General features: G+C 46.1%; 1 protein-coding gene across 1 annotated transcript in view; it reads left to right on the forward strand.

Annotated features, from left to right (window-relative positions):
- FRMD5 (FERM domain containing 5) overlaps nucleotides 1-19,646 on the forward strand; it is a 323,028-nt gene extending 303,382 nt beyond the window's left edge. Inside the window, exons 8-14 of the mRNA XM_030318271.1 lie at nucleotides 78-166; nucleotides 3,211-3,274; nucleotides 3,869-3,960; nucleotides 6,574-6,648; nucleotides 7,211-7,279; nucleotides 8,399-8,505; nucleotides 15,937-19,646. Coding sequence (XP_030174131.1) covers nucleotides 78-166; nucleotides 3,211-3,274; nucleotides 3,869-3,960; nucleotides 6,574-6,648; nucleotides 7,211-7,279; nucleotides 8,399-8,505; nucleotides 15,937-16,514 — 1,074 coding nt within the window. The 3' untranslated portion in view covers nucleotides 16,515-19,646. The remainder of the gene's footprint in view (nucleotides 1-77; nucleotides 167-3,210; nucleotides 3,275-3,868; nucleotides 3,961-6,573; nucleotides 6,649-7,210; nucleotides 7,280-8,398; nucleotides 8,506-15,936) is intronic.
- The last annotated feature ends 2,088 nt before the right edge of the window (nucleotides 19,647-21,734 follow it).

Genomic DNA, 21,734 nt, shown 5'->3' on the forward strand with positions numbered 1-21,734 from the left:
CTGACGAACAACTGCGTTTCTCGCCCTTTCACCTACATGCCTATGTCATCCTGATGAGAGGTCTTTCTGTGTTGCAGGATGTGTCAGGAAATGCTGCATTTCTGGCCTTCACTCCTTTTGGGTTTGTCGTTCTGCAAGGAAACAAGAGGGTCCACTTCATTAAATGGTGAGTATCTTCATTTCCAAAATGGGCTTTTTATACGTCACCAACTGGGGAGGGCTATGGTTCCCACGTCCTTTGTCTGTGATTGGGCAGTTATGGTTCTGAGCCCTCTCCAAAGCCTTGCGTCCATAATGATAACTGATCGAGGTAGTGGTCTCTGCCTAGGGATCCTGTTCTTCCAAAGGGGTGTTCCTGAGAGCCAACAGTCTCTCCAGAGAGACAAAGAGTGTGGAGGGTGATTTCTAGGTAAGATGAAAGACCTGGGGCTGCAGCCAATGTTAGGGAAGCAAAGTCCTTGGGACTGTCCCCCACTGAGGGCCATTGCATCCGCATGGGTGCTTACTTCCTTACCCACTGGCCTAAAGAAGGAGGGGCTCACCCCTGGGGCAGATAGAAGTTATCCTGCACCCTCCGTGGGCCAAGCCCCACTTTGGGCACTGCCTGCACAAGCATGGATGCTGCTCTATCTCCCTTCTGTCCCTCTTTAGGCTGTAGGTGTCTTCAGCCTCCAGGAGTCACATCTCCACCCTTGCTCCCCTCTCCCTTCCTCCACTCCCATTTCTAGCAGCTAAGAGCCACTACCTCAGCTGAAGCTACTCTGAACTGCTTCCTCTCCACCCTGTGAGTTCAGGGTCTATTCTAAATGGATCTGGGAGCCGATGCAGCACAGACTGGCTTGTTGATGGATATTTGGCTCTCCTGGAGGCCCCTTTTCTGGACCATGCAAACATCTTTCAGCCTCATCAGAACATGCTGTATGTTGTACTAAGCCCCTGTGATTTCTGTACCTTTTCGGCCTTAGACTGCCGAGTCTAAGCTGGCCAACTCCTCCCATGGGCTTGAACAAATGGCTTACCTTACCCAACAGAGCTCGGCTGGGGAAGCTTGCTCCGGTCTTCAGTCCTTTGCCTTCTCCAGAAGAGCTGATGGGGAATCTGAGGACAAAGCTGCTTCCTGGCGAGCTCTCTACTGGGGTTTGCTGCAAGGTGTCTATCTTCTTGTGTCCTCTTGAGCTCCCCCACCAAGCTTGTGGACAAACACCACCTTTCCAACCCCATTGCTCTTGTGCACAATGGTAATTTGATCATCAACCAGAGTGCTAGTGAAACTGCCCCCCACCCCCCACTGCCAGACATGACCACCCAGGTCCCATTCCCCCAGGAAAACAGCCACTTCACAAGGCAGTTTGCTGCACTGAGTAAAAGGGTACACCCCAACGCATCTGTTTGCTAGGCCTTCTGAAGTTGGCCCACTCACTGTGCTCTCTGGGTGACAATGGTGAGGATTTGGGGTCTGCTGTCCAACAAAATACTTTTCACAAAAAGACAATGAGTAGGGTCAGGGCACCGCTCTCCCAGTGAGGAACCCTTGCTTCCTAGATATAGCTGGGTTGTCTGATGTTCCTTAGATGGCCCAGATCCTGGCCCACACTCTGACCAGGCCGCCTGTCTCATGAGGTCCCTGGTAGGAGGCATGTGTAGCTAGAAACAAGTAGGACACACCTGTTCAGGCACCTGGAGTCCCTAAAGTATCCTTCCCCATCCAGAAGCCCTGATGCTCACCTGATTCTCCCACAAACTTTTCATTCTGTGGCTTCTCTCATATCACACTTCTTCAGGAAGTCTGCTTTTCATTGTGTCTCAATTTTAAAATAATAGATGTAAAACCCAACTTCACTTCCAATAGAAACTCTCCCACTTTCCTATCTTGTTTGTTGAAGCCTAGATGATCGGTGTGTTCCTTTCCATATTAATCAATTGATATTTATTGTATTCTGTATGTGTATGAGGGTGACTGATTGATTGGGAGGGAAATCAAACAAGGAAGGTATACCATGTGCTTGTATTAGCTCAGAACTGGTAGTCAGAGTTGTGAGCTCTCATACTTACTCACCCATGATTTCCAGGAAACAAGTGACCTTCCTCTGTCCCCTCAGTTTTGGCCAGTAGTAAATTGAGTATGTGGTTCTCACTACCTTTCTGCTACTTCCTAAGATATATATTGAGGAAATCTCCCTAGAAATTACAAAGAGGAAGAAATGAAGTGGAGACAGACAGGCCTGATCAGACCTTCTTGGGGGTCCCAGTTGGGTACAAAAATAAGGACTCCACCCCCAGTGAGATGGGAGGGCCTTCAGGCTCCAAAGGGCAGCTATGTCAGGCAAATGGAAGAGAAGTAAGGAGTGATCGATCCTAAGGCCTAGTTCTCTGGCTCTCAGGGACATCCGCCTAAGACCCCTGTCATTTTTCCTTTCTGTAAATGTAACCAAGGCTGAGAGCAGTATGTGAAGGTGAGGTCTAAGCTGTGCCATGTACAGTAACCATGTCACTTCTTCTGATTTGTGTCTGTCCCGCGGGTGACGTACCCCAGTATCCTGTTTGCCTCTTTTACTGCAGCCATTCACTGGGCTGGTGGCTTCAAGGATTTTTCTACAAAAACCCCTAAGCCCCTTTCCTGGTCAGTACGCTGCATGACTGTTCCATGTAATCTGTTCTCTCTCTTTGGTATGTTGCCCTGCCCCCCTCCCTGAGATCGTTTGACATTTGTTTGCATTAAACTGCATTTTCCATCCAGTGGCACAGTCACCTGAAAGACTCAACTCCCTCAGAACCTGGTTGCATTGTTTTTCATTATTTGCTGTATCTTGAACTTTGGCCTCATCAGCTACCTGTGGCATCTTACATTTGACAGTCCCATCCAGATAATGCACCTGCATTATGAACCAAATCCTGAAATGGCCCGGGACCTCTCAACCTAGACTTACTTCCCATACAAACATTTCCCTTTTACAGCCACTGTTGATGAGCCCGAAATCCTCCTATCACCCTATTATTATGGTGTGATTGACCAGAAAACTGTGGATTGAACTGTTTCAGCAACTGTTCTCTAAAGCCACTGCGCTGCTGTCTTGTTTCAGTTCTAATTTTGGCTAAAACTGTGTCTGTGCCTGGAGCCCCTTCCAGTCAGGGTGGGCTGTGCATCTACGAGACTTAGCTGTGAACAAGCAGCCCACAACAAGGTGACAGGTGTTCTCTTTGTGCTTGTAGGAATGAGGTGACCAAGCTGAAATTTGAAGGAAAGACTTTCTATTTATACGTAAGTCAGAAAGAGGTGAGTGCTGGCTTCTTTCTCTTCAGGGAGGGCTGGGGCACTGGGTGGTTTCTGATGGCCAGGGCTCAACCAAAGTGGCATATCCAGGTTAGAACTAAGCCACCTGAATGAGAAGCAGAGACCTGGAGGTGAGGGATGGAGAAATGGCCAGGCCCTGGAGCCCAGGACTTCCTCAGGGATGCTAGTGACACCCGGAAGTTCCATACCTCCAAGAAATGCACACAGTGAAAGATTCTTTTGCTTCTATAGGAGCATTCCAAGATAACAACTTTTTAAAAGGAAGTAGAAAATGCAGATGACAGGAGCACTTTCTCTGTGGAGGGCTCTCTTGGTTTTGAGTCTGTGGCAGCTGAGGCTTATTGTGATTGGACCTGCCCAGTGTGAACTTAGTCATTGAACTGAGCTCTGCCCCGGCGGGTCCTGCAGGCCTTCTCATCCAACTGGCCAGCTGCCAGGAAGTCCCTTCCCCTATCTGAAACCTCTTCCTGAAGTCCTGGGGAGCCCTCAGACAGCCCAGGGGTCAGGGTCCTGGCCTACTTCATCCTTCGCTTCTCCACCTGCGCTCAGCTGTTTCTATGTGGGATTTTTTTGTAGGAAAAGAAAATTATTCTCACATATTTTGCTCCAACTCCAGAAGCATGCAAGCACCTTTGGAAATGTGGAATCGAGAACCAAGCCTTCTACAAGTGAGTGGACACATGTGATGGGGACTATCTTTATCAGAGCCAGAGTCATAAAAGCTACTTTTTAGAGGAATGATGGGCAGGAAAATTTGAGAAACACTGAGAAAGGAGACATAAGATGACAAGGCTGGCACTCCTTAATAAAACAGACCCCTTTCTGGATGTGTGTACTCCCAGGATGGATAGAGCTGAGGTCAAGAAATGTGTTTCAGCAGAGATACCCGAGGGATCTACCTTGTGATGTCCTTGCACAGCTCCCAGTGGCAAAGCAGTGAGGGGTCTTTTCAGGGCAAAGCTTGGGCCAAAAATAGCTCACAGGTACCTGACTTGAATCAGGTTGGCCCTGCAGAGCCATTCAGAGCCATAGAAGGCCCAGAGTACAACGCTTCATGAAGGAGCAGCAGGTGCAGCCCAGGGCAATTCCCTAAGCCTTGGGGAAACTCTGGGGCTTGCTCCCCAGTGGGTGCCCTAGTGCTGAGCTGGGGTTGATGCCAGACCTTCCCAGTGTGCCACTGCCAGAGGTAGTGCCAGTGACAGAACAAGTGCCCAGGAGCCTGAGTGGGGTAGCTGGAAGAAGGGCAAGGACTTGTCTGTTAGTGAAGTCAGCTTTGGGGCAAAAGCAAGAATTTTGATTATCACAGGATTTGTAAAGTATATGAGGTTTCTGTGCTATTTTCTTTGATTAAGAAAGTGGTTATAAAGGCATTAGGGAACAAATAAATAGCCCATTGAGAAACTGGGGTGATGGCAGATAATTGTTTCACTAAAACCCTTGGTCTTGTTTTTAAAATAGAATGCAATGATTTATGATTTAATAAACTACATCTTAATCAGGAAAACATAAGACAAAGTTTGTGGTATATTCTGCCTCTGACAAGCCATAGTTCTCCCTCCAGTAACCTCCAGGACCCTGAAGAACTGCTCTGAGCTAGAGGGGCACCATCCTCCTCCCCAGGGAAAGGCATTGCTGCCTGCTGGCTGCTACGGGGTGTGGGCTGGCAGAACTGGGCCTCCCTCATCTAGGGCCACAGCTCCAGAGGCTGTTTCTTGGTCAGGCTTTCTGAATTGCTTAATAGTTTCTATGCATTTGATACCAGAATCAGGGATGAACTGAATGGGCAGCCTGAATTATAATCTGAGTCAGCTTCTTTCATTTAAAGAAGAGGACACTCAGAAAAGGCTGCCACATGGTCAAATTTCCCTCCTGTTCAGTCCATGGCTGTCTGAGAGAAGCCAAGAAAACATGTCAGCACCATTTTTGGAGACCTTTGTTTTTCTGTTTGTGTCATGGGAACAGAACTGTGCTTCTGAACCTGTGACCAAACTCAGTTTGAGTCGTTCTGTTAACAAATCCCCACACCTAACTAGCCCTACCAAGACCCACACTGGAAACTGAGGCTGTTTTTCACATTTCTGATTACTTGATGTTCTCTAGTAAGTGTTAAAAGCCTCTAGCCTGGGTCAGATCCCCAATTATGCCAAGTCTTAGCAGCAGCCACTTTGGCATCACTCTGAGCACGTTTTACACACAAATCCCTGGCACTGCCTTTGGCCTAGTGCTTTGAAAGAAGCCAGGTCAGACTCAAGGACATGTTCAGGCAGGAGGACAAGTAGGCTTACAGCCTCACAGAGCCCTGAGACAGGTGCACATGGTCTCCCAGGAACTGCTATTCATGGATTTTGGGGACAACTCCCTACATACTGACTGCCTGCTCACGACACAGGCTTCAGACCCAGATCAGTTCCTGGCTAGATCAGCACTACAGGCACCTCAGGGCATGTTGTAAGCTGAGTCAGTTGGGTTGGGAGGCCTCACTCTGGGCAGTTCTGCTCAGCTTCCTTTATCTAAGGGTGAGAGGGCCATCTGGGATCAAAGAAGTCACCTAAGAGGATATTTTACAGTGCCCATGGTCTTCCAGAGTCTCCACACCAGCTGTCCACAGCCTTGAAAGTGATATTAATAGGTATTCTGGGAGAAGAGGGATGATTCCAAGTTCAAATAAAAGATGGAACTTGTATTAAAGTTAAGCTAGTTTGTCCGTTTCAGGACTTCTTAGAGTCTTTACTATGATAACCTACTTTAGGACTCTCCAAGAGGGAAATGGAATAGGGAGGGCAGCCCCTACTCTCTCCTCTGCCCACCATTACCCAGACATGGAATCATCAAATACTAGGACTGGAAGGGACTCCTGAGGTCAAGTAGTCCCAGCTCCGTCATTCTGTAGATAAAACAACTAAAACTAAGGAAGAAAAAGAAATTTGCCCAAGGTCATACTGCTAACAAGTGTCCTGGGATTTGACAGGCAGCATTGTATTATTCCCCCAGGCCATCACCCCTAACATTTATTCTCAGTCCCCCTGGCCAACCCCATGAAGCACTCTTGGGGAGCCCTCGCTCTCCTGACATGAAAATGGGTTTCAACATGACTGTCCCCAGCACTGAGGCTGTGAGCAAACCCTCAGGTCCTAAAGGAGAGTCAGAGACAAGCCAGACTGTGAAGGTCCTTTTCCTGAAGAGTTTCCTCAAGTAGCCTTTGGAAGGAGCTGGGAATGCGCTGCCTTAGCCCATGAAACAGTTGCAGGCCATCTGTCACACTGGACTTTGCCTTGCTGCAGGCTGGAGAAGTCAAGCCAAGTCCGCACAGTGTCCAGCAGCAATTTATTCTTTAAAGGGAGCCGGTTTCGATACAGGTAAATAGTGACAGTAAGTAACTGTTATGGACCTATTTTTAGACCCCTCTCTGGAGAACAGTGCCTCAGTGGTCCTTATCCTTGAGAACAAAGGAACTGGGAACCTCCAAAAAAGCCTGAGGTTTCTATCCAATTCTCCTTGTCTCCTAACCCTTTGACTACTTCTTTCCTTCCCTGCCACAGTTTGTCTGCAGGGCTTAAAATATATATCTTCTTCTGCCCTCACAACAGCAGTGAAATAAGAACTGTACCAGTGATTCTTTTCATGTCTGTCTAAAGATTTTTTTTTTTGCAATATTTCTGGAACATGCTGGACAATGAGCAATCATTTCTAAATGAAAATGGAAGATACCAAAGACTCCAGAGATAGTTCTCTAAGCTAAGCTATCAGGACATGTAAGAACTTAACCTAGCAAGCCAGCTTTTTTCAGTGACCTAAACATTGGGAAGGACTAGGCCAAAATGGCCATTGCCCAGTCATCCAAAGTATCTGAAATCTTAGGAGCCCAGTGCTGGAACACCGTCTAATCCCTTTCTGTTTGTTTTATTATACTATTTATAGTGGCCGAGTTGCAAAGGAAGTAATGGAGTCGAGTGCAAAGATCAAACGGGAGCCACCAGAAATACACAGGTAGGCTGCCAAGGACTTCCCCCCAAAACGAGTTGCAGTTCAGATCTCAGAATCTCCAAAAAGGCAGCAGTTCCAGTACTATGACCACTCTGGGCACAATGGCTCACAAAAGGGAAAGGAGAACACGATAGGAAAGTTCCCCATCTCAGCTAAAAGCATGGGGAACAGTCTAGGCACCTGCGTGGCTCAGTCAGTTAAGTGTCCGACTTCGGCTCAGGTCACGATCTCACAGTTCTTGAGTTTGAGCCTCGCATCGGGCTCTGTGCTGACAGCTCAGAGCATGGAACTTGCTTCAGATTCTGTGTCTCCCTCTCTCTCTGCCCCTGCCCTGCTCTGTCTCTCTCTCTCAAAAATAAATAAACATTAAAAGCATGGGGAACAGTCTAACCCTGGTATCCCTGAGCCTTGATGAAGAACGAGGGAGGGCACAGTACCCAGTACCACCTTCCTGGACACTTCTCTGTGTCCTCCCAAATCCTAAAAGTGGCCATAGACCACGGAGGGCATGTCCAAAATGCAAGATTGCCTTGTTTCTGGAATCAACCAATTACAGAAAGCCAGGGATCACCCCACAGTCCTGTCTCACTAGGTCTAAAATAGTTTTGAGATCCTTGCTTCAGGTATAACTGTACATCATGCATATCTCCTGAACCTAATAAGATCCAGAAAGAATATTAGCCAAGACAGCTAGGGTTCATCAACCAGCCTGACCTCTGGGAATGGGAGCATTATTACTGCCTTCACACGGCACCCCTTGGAGCAGCAGTCTCTGTCAGCAGTCAGAGGAGGCTGCCATATGGGTTTTCAGGCACATTTTCAGGAGTCCTGGGGCTCTACTCCCTGACAATCCTGCCCAGAGACGAGAGGCACCACTGCTGCACTAAAGCAAGGTTCAGGTGGGTCTGGGATATGAGGAGGTGGATGAGTTTGAAGCAGTGTCTCTGATGGGGATCCAGGGACTAAAGACAAAAAAAAAAAAAAAAAAGTTTTAAGATTTTTTTAAATAAACAAACAAACTTAACAGAGCCAGGCAATTCTAGTAGCTACTCCTCAACTCTGAGTCCTGATCCCATCTGTTGTGTGCACTGAATTAACACAGTTCTCTTTTCATTTAACCAGAGCAGGGATGGTTCCCAGCCGCAGCTGTCCCTCCATAACCCATGGCCCAAGGCTGAGCAGTGTCCCTAGGACCCGGAGAAGAGCTGTTCACATCTCCATCATGGAAGGTGAGCAAAAGCTCTGGAGATGACCACAGGGTTCCTCCAAGTTTTGACTTGGACCCGTTCCTCTCAGGGACCTTGAAAAGAAGTGAATGCAGCAGAGACAGCAGCACTTTTCTCCAATGGATGGGAGAAGGTTTTGTGTAGTGGATGGGAACACCAGCTAGGTTTCAGGTGAAGGGTAATCCCACCCAGCCCTGCTGAGCTGTAGTCCAAGAGGGGATTTAGATCTGAGAGTGTTGGGGTAGACCTCTGGGAGGCTATGTATGTTGCATATGCCAGGTTCCTTGCAGTTCTGAAATTGCTTTCCATCAAGAGGCTTTTCACTTGTTTTTCAGATCAGACCAGTCTCCACAGGTTAAACAATCAAGGTGACTGAGGCAGTTAACCAAGAAATGAAAAACTCTTGGTTCTGAAGCACTCCAGTATTTGCTACCACCTTCTATTTCAGTTGTAGAAAGCTCTCCTCTTGCTATCTGAATTCTTTAATGTGATCTCAGGAAATCTAACATGCCTCACCTCTCTCTACCCTTCCCTCCCTTTGGAGGAGGCTGAGGTGGGGTGGAGTGGGGTCGGGGGGAGGCGCAGGGAGACAAAGTCTGTGTATCTTCACTGAACTACATATTGCAGTAGCTAAGGCTGATACCTCTCTAGTCCCTGGGTAGTTAATATTGGTAGGAGACTCTCAGAATATTGGCCTCATTGTCACTGACTGACCTGCCCCCAGGCTGGATATAGGTATAAGTCGAGTGCTTTTACTCCCAAAGATGGATGTTTTTGTAGGACCACAGATCTCAAGCAGCAGCGAACAGCAGCAGGTTTGCTTCAAACCTATCCTGGAAGGTGGGGAAGACTTTTTGCCCTTTCTGTGGGAATGCTGATGAATGAAAATAACCACGTAGGTTAGGAAGGACATCATTCCGCTGCTCCCCTGTGAGGATCATGGGTTTGTGTTTAGGATTTTATGTGTCCCTGACTTTGCATTACCTAAATCTGGTATAGAACTACAGTCTAGGGGTTGAGAACCCTGGCTGAGAAACCACATCAAGTACCTTAATTATTTGAGTATGTTAGTTGTTCTTTTTGATTTTTGTTTTGTTCTGTTTTTAAGTTTATTTATTTACGTAGAATCTCAAACACCCTCAGCACAGAGCCCAACGTGGGACTTGAACTCCTGAACCGTGAGATCATGACCTGAGCCAAAATCAAGAGTCGGACGCTCAACTGACCGAGCCACCCAGGTGCCCCAGTTGTTCTATTTGTAAAGTAGAGATACCTTCCTTGTGTCCCCATTGAGTTGTGAGGAAGCTGATGTACATGGAAGTACTTGAAAGAGATTAAAGCACTGGGGAGCCTGGGTGGCTCAGTCGATTAAGTGTCCAATGTCAGCTCAGGTCATGATCTCGCGATCTGTGAGTTTAAGCCCCATGTCAGGCTCTGTGCTGACAGCTCAGAGCCTGGAACCTGCTTCGGATTCTGTGTCTCCCTCTCTGTCATAAATAAACATTAAAATAAAATTTTTTTAATAGAGATTAAAGCATTTACTGGACAGGCAGCAAGCATAATGCAAAGAGGCCTGGTCAGGAAGTAAAAGGTGAGATTCAAATCAGAGCTCACCATGTATTTTTCTGAGCCTGTTGCCCCCACCCTAGAGTGCAGTGTGGATGTGGGAGGGTGCCTTATGAACTACGAAGCATAATCACTATGCAAGGTGTGAAGTTATTGAGGTCTGTCATCAGACACAGCCTCCTGGCTTTTCCTCTGGTCTTAGGTTGAGCAGGAGAATGGAGCACAGTTCTCTCTGACCCTCTTCTTGTGGGATGTTCATCTAAGGAAAGTAGAATGAATTTCTTCTCTTTTGAGGAAACATAACTTTCTCCTCTCCTTGTGGCCCTTCTTTCCATCCATCCTGAGGTCTAAAGCCACCAGGTTCATCCCAAAGCTCCTGCAAAAAGTCAGGACAGCTGTCCTTCTAGAGAAAAGGTCACCCTCTGAAGGAAGCTGGCACTAATGCAGGTATAGGGAAAAGCCTCGTGCATTTGTTCTCCAGCATATGGAAGAATGTCCAGTAAAACCCAGGTTCCCAGAAAAGGGAAGACTGAGGCTATCCGTGTGGGAATACAATACATTTGTAGTAGCCACAAAGCAGGGTTGGCAGAACAACTCAAAGGCAGGAAGCCTGTCCTCAAGCTCCCCCAAGACAAGCTATGAGGCTGCCTCAGTTCCCAGCCAGCTCTGCCTGTCTTCTCCCACTGCAGCAGCAGTAGGCTCTTCAGCATCTGAAATAGTCCTCTTTGCTTGTAAAATGCCAGGGGAGGATGCAGCAGGAAAAGGCCACCAAAGAAGCTATTAAAGCAGAGACTTCTAGGGCCAAGGCACACCCTCACAATCTCAGCCTCCTAGAACTTCACACCTGGCAAATTATAGCACAGCAGGCTCCCACGTGCTACTCGGAGCCAAACTGCTGCTTACACCCCACGCCTGAGGCTGCCTGTGGACGAGCACAGCCTTCATCCCCAGTCATGGCCTTCAGCCTGGAACCCAGTAGATTCGGGAGGGCACAGGCAGAAGCAGCTAAGAACTGCCCCAGCAGGAATGACACTAACAGGCTCAGAGTGAGGAGAGGCAGATGGACATCTGGTTTGGGTGTGGGGAAAAGAAAATGATTTTAGCTTTTAATTTACTCTATCAGTCAGGGATTATTATCAAGCCTGGGGAAATAAAGAATGGATTATTTCCCAGAGAGTTGAGCTACACCATCTCTCAAGGGGGATTTTGCCTTTAAAGCACCCAGCAAACAAAGCTGACCCTCACTGTCCACCCAACCAGGCAGGGAAGGGCTGAGTGCAGCATGATGGGGGCCTCAGAGGAAGGGTGCTAACCAAAACTCCGAGGAAGTTATGGACATTTGAAATTGGTTCATAGTCCATCAGAGACTGTCTTTCCTATATAGTCCATATGGCACATACTATCACAGAAATGATTTGCCTTTTCCAGAGGGAAATATTTGTTTACTATCTCTAAAACAACGGGAAAATTGCAGGGGCACCTGGGTGGCTCAGTCGGTTAAGCGTCCAACTTGGGCTCAGGTCAGGATTTCACGGTTTGTGAGTTCAAGCCCCACGTCGGGCTCTGTGCTGACAGCTCGTAGCCTGGAGCCTGCTTCCGATTCTGTGTCTCCCCCTCTCTCTCTGCCCCTCCCCTGCTTGTGCTCTAGGTCTCTCAAAAAATAAATGTAAAAAAAATTTTTTTAATAAAAATAAAATGGCAAAATTGCAAAAACATTAATATAACGCTACAATACAAATGAAACTATGTGATTCCAATGAGCTGGGATCCTTAAGAAGATAACTGCACACTGCTTGGCCTTCCCCTCTGCCCTCAGGGATGCTGAGATACCTACCACATGTTATTAGCACAGGATTGACCAGAGAGGATGCTCAGGTATGTTGGTTCCTCTTATCTGCTGCACCCTGAGGGTTGGCTCAGCAACAGAAGGCCCAACAGTGTACAGCCCAGCGGAGGATGGGACACACTCCATTTCCAGCCCCAGAGCTGACACCTCACACTTCAGAGCCACCCAACCCAAAGCCAAATGTCTTTATAACTTCACATCCTGCATTTTCTGGAACTATGTGATTCTCCATACCCTGTGGGATTGTTCTTTGCCCTCTCTACACCTGACTCTGAGAAGTCTGGGGCCCTTACACAGGCCTCCAGGAAACAGCCACATTGCTGGAGAGGCATTACTTTTTATGGCTCTAAGTGCTTCTGACTGAATCCAGTCCACTGATAATGTCAGCCTCTCAGAGTTGTTCGTTCCCTGAAGCTCAGCCTACTTTGTCTCCAGAGCTGACATCCTCTCTCCAGCACGGGAGGCACTGTAAAGGAGCTGCCATGCATGAGGTCAGCAAAAATCCTTTGTCCCTAGTTGTTTTTCCATCCTTTGCCTCTGTATCTCCCCTGCCTGGCTGGTTTCCTTGAAGAGATCAGCTGGTTTCCACTGAAGAAGTATCTGCTTTCCTGGGCGACCATGGGGAAGAGTCTGATTAAGATTCACACCAGAGTCCGAGTTCAGCTCCGGTTGACTAATCATTGCCTTCGGCCACTAAGTGTGCGCATACTGAGGATGGGGCCCCGGCTCCAGGGGAGGCTCCTGACCACTGTGTCCCCTGGCCCACAGGGAGCCACCTCTGGGCAAGGCAAGCAGCTGGAACATATCCAAGGTAAAAAAGAATCCTCTGTTTTGCTGCGCCATTTGCCAGATCCCACCCACCCACGGTACCCACCCCCTCCATCCCACAGTAACAGGTTTGATGAAGGGGTTGGGGTGGGTGGTGACTTCTAGTGAACCTGAAGTTTTGTACAAGACTAGTCTGACATACATACAGGTGAGGTCTGTTGAGGGAACAGAAGACTAACATTTACTGAGTAATTTTGTTTGTCTAGCAGTCTACTAGAAATGCATACATTTCCATTATCTTATTTACTGAGAGCACCAACAACTTATTATAATGTGGTTTCTGGTGTCCCTCTGATCTGTTCTCTCTAACAGCCTTTGCCTCTCTCCTTCCCCTCCAAGCTTAGGGCTGAATAGTAGGCTAAGCTGAAATGCACTGAAGTGGCTTCAGCAGCTAAGCTGGTCATACTGTGGAAGATCTGACAGTCATAGCTGTCTTTGTGAGGGGACAGCCTCTAGAAAGGGTATGAGGATTATGTGGAATTTAAGAAACAAAACAGATGAACATATGGGAGGGGGGAAAAAAGAGAAAGAGAGGGGAAACAAACCATGAGAGACTCTTAGAGAACAAACTGAGGGTTGATGGGGGGATGGGCTAGATGTGTGATGGGCATTAAGGAGGGTACTTGTGATGAGCACTGGTTGTTGTATGTTAGTAATAAATCACTGAATTCTATTCCTGAAACCAATATTGCACTGTATGTTAACTAACTAGAATTTAAATAAAAATGGAAGGAAGAGAGGGAGGAGCAGAGGAGCCAACACATGTGTGATCAGGGCCTCAAGATTTGTTTTATCAGGAACTTATTAAACATTCCCAGGTTCATATTCCTCATGCTGCTTGTGCAAATGCAGGAATAAGGGGAAAAAACTGGGGGGAAAGGATCAAAGGAGCATCAAGAGCACTGGAACAAGGGGCTGGCTCTTAATTTCACATTATTTCACAACAGTTTCTTGGGCAATTGGGACCTAAATCTAAAGTAGGTGTAAGATGTTGACTTAATTCATCCAGGCCCAGAATCCAACTACATGATCATTAGCACCAGGAAATAGAAAGAGGCTTGGAGTCCATCCTTACCTTTGCCATCACCAACCAACCACATGACTTCAGGCAAGCTCTGTAACCTCTTGCTTTCATTACTTCGTGGAAAGATAAAATGAAAGCACTTAAAAAAGTTTAAAATAGTATACAAATGTAAGATTTTAGCACAAGGGGGGAAAAAATAAAACCAGGACCATGAGGAGCTTCTGAAAGCAGAAGCTGAAAGCTGTGGCAAATATACTTACTGATGGTGAGGTGATGGGGAGACTAGGTGGCTAGCAGGGGGCTGCTGTTCCTGCCCCAACCCACCCCACATTTGTAACCAATCCCAGAATTTGTTCCTCTGGAGAATCCTTAACTGTGTCGATGGGCTCCAGCAGGCTGAGCAGGCAGACTGCCTGGGAGCAAATGGCTACTCAAGAGACCCAAACACAACTCACTACTTCTGAAAGGTTACTGCCACCTTTTAAGAGAGACCTTTGGGCGGGGAGGGGGGGAGGGCAGCGGCGCCTGGGTGGCTCAGTTGGTTAAGCATTTGACTCTTGATTTTGGCTCAGTTCATGATCTCACGGTTTGTGAGACCAAGCCCCGCATAGGTCTCTGGGCTGACAGTGCAGAGATTCTCTCTCTACCTCTCTCTCTGCCCCTCCTCTGCTTGTGCTCTCTCTCAAAATAAATCAACATTCAAAACATGAGAGAGAGACCCTTGGGCTTATGAAGCTAGCCCTAATCAACCCTTATTTGGTCAAACCTTTACATAGCTGGGAATCTGATCTAGTCTACAGCAATTCAGGGTCAATTTCAGAGCAACAGAAGGGAACTGGCTTCTCTTACCATAGGCCGCAAAGGCAGGGAGAGTCAGAGCCACTCTGGCACCCCAAAGATAGCCAGGAATGAAAATGCAGACACTGAACCTGAAACAAGAAGCCATTTCCTCGAGAGCATTGTGATGTGGGCCATACTCGGTGACTCCAGGCCCACATCTTCTAGCCTCCATGGCTACTATTTAGTTGAGGGAGTAACCACCTCCTGTTTTTTGCTACCAGAGACTGAGCACTGTAAAGAGAGAAATGTTCCATCTGAAAAAGTAGAGAGATAATGGGTAGTTTTAGGGGGTCGGAGAACACTTTCTCCTGACCATTGTAAGAGAATTTCCACCCTGACCCAACAAGATGTTCTCAGAGACCACTCTGCAGTTTGGAGTGTGTAAAGATAGGGGATGTGTCAGCCTACAGTAGACCCAGCTCATTCTAAAGTAAAAAAAAGGAGCCACTAGCCAAGGGCTATTCCCCTTCTCCATCAGAAAACACTTAGGAAGAGGGGTGCCTGGGTGGCCCAGTTGGCTAAGTATCTGACTATTGACTTCGGCTCAGGTCACATCTCCAGGTCATGAGATCAAGCCCAGAATTGGGCTCTATGCTGAGTGTGGAGCCTGCTTGGGATTCTCTCTGTCCCTCTCTCTCTGCCCTCCCCTGCTCATGCATGCACATATGTATGTGCACATGCACACTCTCTCTCAAAAATAAACATTAAAAAAAAAAAAAAAAAAAAGAAACCACTTAGGAAGAGCAGATAGGGTTTTAACGTCCCCTAAGATTAGGACAGCCAGAAGTGGGAGGCTGAAGAGACAGAGCACAACTGCAGAAATCCAAAAGATGACCTCATGAACTCAAGGAGCTGCATGCTGGGTTGTTAGAAGGGCACTCAACTCCAGAATCAGTATTTCATGAGCCCTAGTGAAGGAAAACAGTCTTTTCCTCCCCATTCCTGCCTCTTAAGACCCTCAGCCCAAGAGGGAGACTTGAGCTCCCTGAAATGTGGCCCCAGCTCTGAATCAGGGATGGTATGCAATTCAGAATGTCTTTCAATTGACGTCAAAAGCAGGAAAGGCAGAATCTTTGACAAATCTTGCCAAAACCCTATGTAAAAAGAAAAAAACCTCCAACCATGGCCCCTCTGATGTCTGCTGCTTCTCTTATCCTCTTCCTGATACATCAGAACAGCATGCAGCAGCCACTGTCACGTGAAGTGTACAGGGGGGCTTCCTTCCAAGATTTTAGTTACCATATAAAACAGAACGGGTGCTGCCTCCACCAGACAGCAAAGTGTACACAGGGACCCAGAAAGCCTTCTCACGTTCCTTTTGCATTTCCAGGCCTCGAGTCCCTCCGGGACAGTGCCCATTCCACGCCAGTGCGTTCCTCCTCCCACGGGGACACCTTCCTGCCTCATGTGAGAAGCAGCCGGGCAGATAGCAATGAGCGAGTCGCCGTGATTGCAGACGAAGCCTACAGTCCTGCAGACAGTGTGCTGCCCACCCCTGTGGCTGAGCACAGCCTGGAGCTGATGTTGCTTTCCCGGCAGATCAATGGGGCCACCTGCAGCATCGAAGAAGAGAAGGAGTCTGAAGCCAGCACTCCAACAGCTACAGAGGTGGAGGCCCTTGGGGGAGAGCTGAGGGCCCTGTGTCAGGGGCACGGCAGGCCAGAGGAGGAACAGGTGAATAAGTTTGTTTTAAGTGTCCTCCGTTTGCTCCTTGTGACCATGGGACTCCTCTTTGTTTTGCTCCTCCTCCTGATCATCCTTACCGAGTCTGACCTTGACATTGCCTTTTTCCGCGATATCCGCCAGACCCCCGAGTTTGAACAATTCCACTATCAATACTTTTGTCCCCTCAGGCGATGGTTTGCCTGCAAAATCCGCTCAGTGGTGAGCCTGCTCATTGACACCTGAGAAGGCATGACTCCTCCCAATAACTAGCCAGGTGGACCAAGGAGCCCGGCTACCCATTCCCAGCAATGGGACCCATCGCGGAACCATCGGCACATGTACCAAGTCCTCCTCTCATGACTCAAAGTCCACAGCCTAGGAGGGTCATTTCCCAGAAGAAAAAGAGGATAGGCTCATGCCCTATCTAAACAAACTGGGAAAACTCATTTCCTTCAGAGGTTCTTTCAAGAAAGGCTCAGCGACTCTGTTTCTCATCCTCCCGATTTGCAGGATAATTTTTGGTTTTGAATTTTGATTTTTCATAGATGTGTATTATTTTGAAAGTATCAAATAAAAATAATTTATTTTACTATTACGGATTATCGCAGTAGTGTCACCTAGCAGATGGGACACTAGTTGAAGACTAGAGAGCTGTCGTCTTCTGTATTGTGCGGGAGCTTTCCTACTGGGCTCCAGTAGGCTCATCAGTGCAGCCTCAGCAGCACAGGCCAGGGGTCTGGACAATGGGAACTATCTGTAGGTTTTCCTGCCAGACGAGATTTGAAAAAAGTAAACATCCATGTAGAATGATTAAATGGAAAGTTGCTTCTTATGATGGTCTGAGTTGGATTTTCTTTTCCTTTTGTTTTTTTCAAATCTGAGCAGAGTGGGCATCTGAAGGGACCACCGCTACCGCAGCAGCAGCAGCAGGGGTGGGGTAAGTCTGTCCCCTTAGACTAGAGATCCTAGTGGGCATCGCCATGAGTTTTATATAATGAACTTAGACTTCTGTGATTTTTTTTTTTTCCTGAAGAACCTCAAGATTTTTATAGTGCTTCAGAGACATTAGTTGAATTCAGTGGTGCCTGAGATAAGACTGTCAGAAATGTCGGACAAAGTGTAGTTAACAGAAACGAGAACTTAGGTACCTAAGAAACTGTTGAGATTCAGAGAGCAGTACCTATTTTGTACCCCCCCCAAAAAAAAACTATTTCAATTTATATTTTAACAAGATGTTATTTTCTTATCAATTCATATTTTGTTTTTACTTTATGGATTAAGAAAATAGAGCCTGATGAACTAAATGATGCAAGAAAGAAACTAATCTTGAGAATGAAAAGCTTCAGAAAAGAGAATTCCAAGATCAACAAAGAGCCTTGGAAGGGACCAAGAAAAGGATTTCTTTAAATAGGCATACTAAAAGATGCCTACAAAAGAAAGAAAGCGAACGTGGCAGAAACCAACAATTAGATGTAGAAATACTGCCCCCTAGGGTCATCCTCTGCATCAGGAAAATAAGAGTTGTAGGAAAGTATTTGCCATTCTTGCTGAGGGAAGCTGTGGAAGCATGCAAAGCATAGCATGTGAAGGGTGAGTGTGGGGTCCAAAGCCCAAGCTCTGCAACTCTTAACAACCACTCACATACAAGATCTCGTTTTCATCTCAGGGAGAGATTTCTAAGTCATCTGGGGCCTGAGGACTTATTTAAGGATAGTCCGTAGACATATTCCTGGGACCCACACAATAGTGGAGTGGCTGCTAACATCACGTGATGTTGGGCAGCCCCAAATGCAGAACAGGATGAGTCACTTGAAGATTTGCTCTCCCCTAATTTGTCCCCTGAAATAGCAGAATCATGTCCATGTACAGAGTATAACAGACATGGAATTGACAGGGGGTGCAGGGTGGGGGGAGTGGATTGTACAATTCTAAATGCCCTTTCATCTAGACCAGGGGTTGGCAAACTTCTTCTGTAAAGTGTCAGATAGTACATATTTTTTTTATTTTGGTTTTGTGGGCCATACTCTGTGGCAACTACTCAACTCTGCCATCATAGCACAAAAACAGCCATAGGTAATACATAAACAAGGGAACATGGCTGTGTTCTATAACAGTTTATTTTTAAAAAGACAGCTGAATTTGGACCACAGGCCATAATTTGCCAACCCCAATCTAGATAATAAAACTGCTCCTTACCAGTATGTTAGCAGAAAGGGGGTTGGCTCTGCTCCCATTCCTGACTTGCTAAAGGCCCAGGACCATTTCCCAGTGGAGGCACTGGGGTTGCTTGTTTAAAGGGTGCTTGAACAACCAACCAGCAAAGAGGTAACTGATGCCAAGATGAGCAAGATCAAGTGTTTAAATGCTAAAACTCCACCAGAAGCTAAGAATGGAAGAGGAATGTCTGATCATTTCCATACCAGCGACAATTAGAGCAGAATTACAAACATCTATTTACCAAGTGACAAGACAAACTGAAGGAGATCCTAGTAAAACTTAGGGATCACTTAGAACCAACTATCCACTGCCACTTGTCATCTACACAGGAAGGCTTTATTTAGCACAGGACTGAAGTGAAAAGTAGACTCAGAGATGAAAAGGCTGTCAGGAGATAGGGGGCTGGTTTTAACCTGGATATCTACTGTCTTATGCAACATAGCAGATTACCTTTTAGTGTAGTGTTCCTACCTCAGTCTGTAGAATATGGTGTTTCTATGCAGTGAGTGATAACCTTGACAGTGACCTTTCATATTCACATTAAAGAGAGATACAATATTCCATTTCCTGGTATGTTACTTGTGTCTAGAGTTCTAACAGTACAATAGTCCATACCACTTCCAACAGCTGGATTTTGCTCTCTGAACAGAAACTTTTGGGTTATTTTTTTCCAGGGCTTACCCCACAAAATACAGATAGTAAAATCTCCTTCAATTTGCTTTTCAAGTAGTGCTTGAATAACAAACCTCCTTTGTTGGTGACTAGTCTTTTTGGTATCGCCCCATCGTTAAACATTGTTCAGATTTTTAACCTGGTTTTACTGTGTTCCACTATGTCTCCCATTTTCTCTCAAAATTAGTTTGATCTCATTGTAGAAAAAAACAATGGATTCCATAGCTTCATCCATCAGAGGAAATAAAACTCTTACTAAAGAATAGTGTACTGCATCTTTAAGCAGTAGAAGGTAAACTACCTGCAAATGTGAATTTCTTAGTTTCATTAAAAAGTATAGTTGTAAACCTTTCGTGTGCCAAAAATTCTAAGTTATACTTTCCTTCAAAGCAATGTACTTTTTTCTACATATGCAGTATGTAGTTAGCATAAAATCATTGGTGCCATGAAAATTATTTTTAAACTTAAATAAATATTTAAATATCATTGAAGAGTGGACTCTTTTTTAACCTACAACTGGTCTCCCTTTTTCCTCCTTAAAGTTACCAACACAGAGATAAAAGGATACCAGGGGGATTTATACAGCTGACTGCTGTTCATGACTAGAATCATTTAAAATAGTCATTTTATTGGGGCACCTGGTTGCCTCAGTCAAGCATCCAACTCTTAATTTTGGCTCAGGCCATGATCTCATAGTTATGAGGTTGGGCTCCACACTGGGCATGGAGCCTACTTAATATTCTCTCTCTCAAAAAAAAATAGTAATAATAGTCATTTTGCTTATATCCATCTATCATCCTTGACCTTTCCCCCAAAATAAATACTACTAAAAACGTGGAAACTGTAATAATAGAATAATTTTAGAGGTGAATTGGACCTCATTTTTCTGTTGAGGAAAACCAAGGAGTGATTTTCCTAAGGCTACATAGAGCCAAAAGTAGAACCAAGATGGTCCAGGGTGCCTGGCTGGCTCGATAAGTAGAGCATGAGATCCTGAGGTTGTGAGTTTGAGCCCTACATTGAGCGTAGAAATTACTCAAGAAAATAAAATCTTAGGGGCAGCTGGGTGGCTCAATCAGTTAAGCATCAACTCTTGATTTCAACTCAGGTAATGGTCTCACAGTCTGTGGGATGGAGCCCTGCATCTGGCTCCACACTGACGGTGCTGAGCCTGCTTAAGATTCTCTCTCTCCCTGCCCTTCCCCTCCTCTCTCAAAATAAAAGTTTTTTTATAAACAAGAACCTAGATGGTCCAGCTTCTAGACCAGTGTTCTCAAGCCTGGAACAAGAACAGAAAACATTTCCTATGAAGGGAATAGAATGGTGTCACTGCTACAGTAACCTGATAATTACAACTTACAAAATATATTCCTATAACATTATCTCACCTGATTATATAGCCATCACTCTGGCTACAAAACTGGTAATGGTCTTTTAAATTCCATGAGGATGAAAAGTGAAACTTGGGTCCACTGTGCTAGTTTCTTACCTAATCTTCCTGTTTTCAATTCTATCTGCCCTTTAATGCTCCATTCTGCTACCAGATCATCTTCCTAAAGCACCAATCATGTAACCCACCTCGAAATTTTCAGAGGTTCCTATCACCTATAAAATGATTATCTAATATCCTGTCCCTAGTGGAGTTTTGTTTTTGTTTCTAATGACAAAGTCTTTGCTTAAAGTGATCTGCAAAGTAAAAAGCCTAAGAAACAGGGGTGCCTGGGTGGCTCAGTAAGTTGAGTGTCCAGCTCTTGATTTCAGTTCAGGTCATGATGCCAGGGTCGTAGGATTCAGCACAGAGTGTGGAGCCTACTTAAGATTCTCTCTCCCTCTGCCATTCTCCCCCACCATTTTCTAAAAAAGAAAAAAAGAAAGCTCTCTAAAAACAAAAAAGAAAAGCCTAAGAACCACTGGATGTGAGTGGTGATTTCCCATGATCCTACAGTTTTTTTAACATTTATTTAACATTTGTTTATTATTTTCCCCCAGTGCAAGATGGGGAGAGGCAGAGAAAGTGGACACAGAATCCAAAGCAGACTCCAGGCTCTGTGCTGTCAGCACAGGGCCCAACATGGGGTTCAAACTCATGGACTGTGAGATCATGACCTGAGCTGAAGTTGGACGCTTAACTAAGCCACCCAGGTGCCCCCATGATCCTACAGCTTTAAGGCAACCACTCTTCTATGGATACTTAATGAGGACCCCCTATGTACAGACCCTTTCAGGGCTCTAGCACCCACTCCCTCTGCTTAGGGTTCCTCAACCATCAGCAGGCCCCTCTACAAGAGAATACACTCCTGGTTTTAGCACATGAACAGGCTTCCTCTACACACCCCTACAACTTGCTGATGGAGTAGAATCAAACAGGCAAAAGATACTTTTAAAACACTTCCTCTTGCACTGCTTTCATTTTAGGAAGAGGTACCTTAAAACCTTTTACTCCTGCCTCTGTGCTAAATGTTATCTTCCTCACAAAATTTCACCTTTTCATTTGAAAATCCAAAAACACTTATAACCAAATGAACCAAAATATGGGTTTATGCTGTCCTGGAACTAAAACTCCTTACTGGCCAT

The sequence above is a fragment of the Lynx canadensis genome, chromosome B3, assembly GCF_007474595.2.
Source record: "Lynx canadensis isolate LIC74 chromosome B3, mLynCan4.pri.v2, whole genome shotgun sequence".
Classification (NCBI taxonomy): domain Eukaryota; kingdom Metazoa; phylum Chordata; class Mammalia; order Carnivora; family Felidae; genus Lynx; species Lynx canadensis.